Source organism: Coturnix japonica, chromosome 6, assembly GCF_001577835.2.
Source record: "Coturnix japonica isolate 7356 chromosome 6, Coturnix japonica 2.1, whole genome shotgun sequence".
NCBI classification, from domain to species: domain Eukaryota; kingdom Metazoa; phylum Chordata; class Aves; order Galliformes; family Phasianidae; genus Coturnix; species Coturnix japonica.
Genome location: NC_029521.1, coordinates 14,119,720 through 14,122,853, shown reverse-complemented (window position 1 = coordinate 14,122,853; position 3,134 = coordinate 14,119,720). Strand labels below are relative to the sequence as shown.

The 3,134-nt window shown below is 47.3% G+C and overlaps 1 protein-coding gene across 1 annotated transcript in view; it reads right to left on the bottom strand.

Annotated features, from left to right (window-relative positions):
* Nucleotides 1–33: 33 nt before the first annotated feature.
* The window catches only part of LOC107315788 (cytochrome P450 2C9-like), a 34,642-nt gene continuing 31,541 nt past the window's right edge, over nucleotides 34–3,134 (bottom strand). The window contains exons 8-9 of the mRNA XM_015866488.2: nucleotides 730–871; nucleotides 34–125 (exon numbers count right to left, since the gene is read on the bottom strand). Coding sequence (XP_015721974.1) covers nucleotides 34–125; nucleotides 730–871 — 234 coding nt within the window. The remainder of the gene's footprint in view (nucleotides 126–729; nucleotides 872–3,134) is intronic.

Below are 3,134 nucleotides of genomic sequence, written 5' to 3'. Positions count from 1 at the left end.
GGTGATTGCAGTTCCTACGGGGCTGACCAGGCTTCAGGTGAAGATTCTGCAGAATTGGTGGCGAGTATAGTGAGAAGATATCTCCATAGCTTGCCAGGCCCTCTCCCAGGACATATTTCGTTTCCCTCAAGCAAATACAACAAAAGTCTGAGCAGGGTGCTGTGAGTGGCTCAGAGTTTGTAGTGAGCCCACGTGTTATGTATGCAGCCTTACTGACTTGATGCAGCTACAGCAGTGAGATGAGTGGAAGTTTGGTTGGGTGTGTGAAGGCAGAACAGGAGCAGGAGAAGTCTTGAACATGGAGGAGGAATGGAGAGGATGGGAGAGTGAGGTGCTGCTATGTCTGGGTGAGAGTGGAGGGCTGCGGCTATTGGACGATTGATAGTTTTACATGGCCTATGTAAGAGGAGCATGGGAAAATTGGATCTGCCACTTGGATGGCAGGGTGGATAAGGCTGGCTTTAATGGATGCATATGAAGGTGACAGGTACTTGAGAAAATGAGAATGGGTCCCCTGCATGCCATTCCATCAGCAGCTCTCAAGGAGGGGTTTGAAAATCTGTCAGGCCCCAACCAAGGTGTGTGACATGGCTAGTGAAGGGATCAGCAGGGAGGAATTATACAGAGGACAGTGAGCGCTGAGGAAGCTCTGGCAGGACTGGTCTGGGAGCATGTGTGGTAACCTAAGCTGAAGGACTAGAGCTCCTGCAGGAGGAAACTGTGCCTTACCTGCTGAGAAGGGGATGAAGAACTCACTCTTCCTAAAGGTGCCGTTCTCATTCAAGAAATGTCCAGGATTAAACTCAGTTGGGTTTGGAAACTCCTTGCTGTCGTACAGTGCAGTACTGAGGAGGGGAAAGATTGTGGTGCCCTGTGGTGACACAAGAAGAGCAGAACATGAAGGAAGAGAAGCATCACTGGGTCACTTAATCCTGCTCCCTGCCAAGCTAAGGCTGGACTTAGTGGTATGATCATGTCAGAAGACATGAAGAAATGGGAGTACCATGGCCCAGGCTCTAACAAATTGTTGTGAGCAACTCGGTGCCTGTGTGGTGACACAGCTATGTTTTGTTGTGAGCTTTGTGTTTTCATCCCTAGCAGGCCAGCGTGCAGAGCAAGAGTGCAGAGGTGTTGGACAGAGCTAGTGTTCCAGTCTTGGTGCATGGAGCAGCAACAGGGCATGGCTGGGAAGCTACAAGAGCCTGGGGATGTGGGGACAGATCCTTTATGAAGGCATGAGTGAGGACAAGGTCGAGTCCCAGCAATTGTTGCTACTGGTCTGTATCTGTCTGCCTGAGGGTACAAGTGCTGACATTCTTTTGCTACACTGGGTGGCACATGCCTGCTAACCTTGGGAATGACGTAGTCTCTGAAGCGGATGTCTTTACGAGACTCAGAGGTCAAACTGTGTCTCCTGAGTAGATATCGTTTTGGTACATGGCATGAGCGAGGCTGTAGCCGGTATGCAGGGGCCAATGAAGCGCTGGATTTCATGACGACTGCATCTGCTGTAGGGCACGGGTCCCCGTCAGCCACGCAAAGGTTTTCGTGATTCGTCCCACGACCCGAGTTCAATCTCTTCTTGAACCTGTTCTCTGATCACGAAGAAGCAACAGCTGCGTAAGATGGACGAAATGAGGCGAACCCCCCCACCTCCAGCAGCTGTTCATTAAGATAGAGTTCTCAATCCATTGAGGTTCATTTATCAAAATTACTGATGAGCGAGGACATTTGTGCTGATTCTGGTGTTGTCTGGAATGCCTCTCCCCACTCAGCCTATTTCAAGAATGCTTTTAAACAACTTTGATAAATACAGAGCTCTACGAGATAAGATGTGGACATAGTCAATTCCCCTGGCATTGAGCGGGTGCACTACATGGCTACCAAGTGTATGGACGTTCAGGGAACATAGCCCATGACATGCAGAGTATGCAGACAGAAAGAAGCTGACGCAGATGTGTTTCACAACCTGGGAGGAGTAGAGGGGAAAGGAACTGTAGACTGTTAGCCTTTCTTCTTAGGATACTGTGAGACTAGATACAGCAACGTAGCAAGCCCACCTAGCCTCTGTTAGTGAAGTTGTGTGTATAGTCATTCACAATGTTCACCGCAAATGAACAATCAAAGGTTGAGGAGCCTTTTACTCAGGTTCGTTGCATGTTGAAGTGTGATTTGGGATTGTACTTTATTCCATAGAGAAAAGTCTTGCGTGAGTTATGATCGTCCACTCGCCATCGGGTTTGACCTCTCCATCACATCCTAACTGGTTTTACTTACCTTACTGTCACCGCCCTCCCGCTTCAACCATTGCTCCATTCTCTGCCTCCCAACTACCACTAATCTCCATATTAAATAATCATGTTCTATTCTTTGTCGCTCTTCTATTCACATTTACTACTTAAACCTATCATTTACTCCGCGCTATGCTCAGCCCATGGTCCTCCTTGCCCTCTATAGAGCTAAACATATCATTCTTCACGGTTTCATCTGAGTTCCTCTTTACTTTTCCTGCATTCCATAATTTCATCTAATCGTCATATCTCTCATTTATCTTTCAGTGTATAATATTGTACCCCTTTCTTTTCCTTATCCGTATGGGGATAGTTTCACATTTCCACGACCAAGTCCTATATCAAATAAAAGTCCTCATGAGGCGAGAGAAGAATCCGCTGCTTTTCTCCTTTCTTGTGTCACCCATATTAATTTTTTTCCACCAGCAGTAAGTTGCTATTGAATGTCTCTGACCTAAGGGCAGCAGCCAGCTGGAAGAGAATCATGCAGCAGATCGTAGATACATTTGAGGAAATAGAAAGCTGTTGTATCTGCTTTGTGGATACTTGCTGTACGAGTCCATTAACGTAGCAAGCCATCTAGCCCGATACTCGCGTTAGTATGGAAGCGATGCTGCTTGTTCCGAATGAGTTCAGTTCAACACAGCCACATATGCAACAAATGTGTTCAAAGGTTGTGTGGAATGCTGGGTTATCAGGGTTAATCCCAGCTGGCGCGAATGTACGTGACCTTGCTGGCTGATTTTCGGCGTTGGCAGCGTTACTCTCTGCCACAAAGCTGTGTAACTTGTCTATTTCCTACAGCATCAAAGAAAAGTGCTTACCTTGATTCCTTCTCCGCGT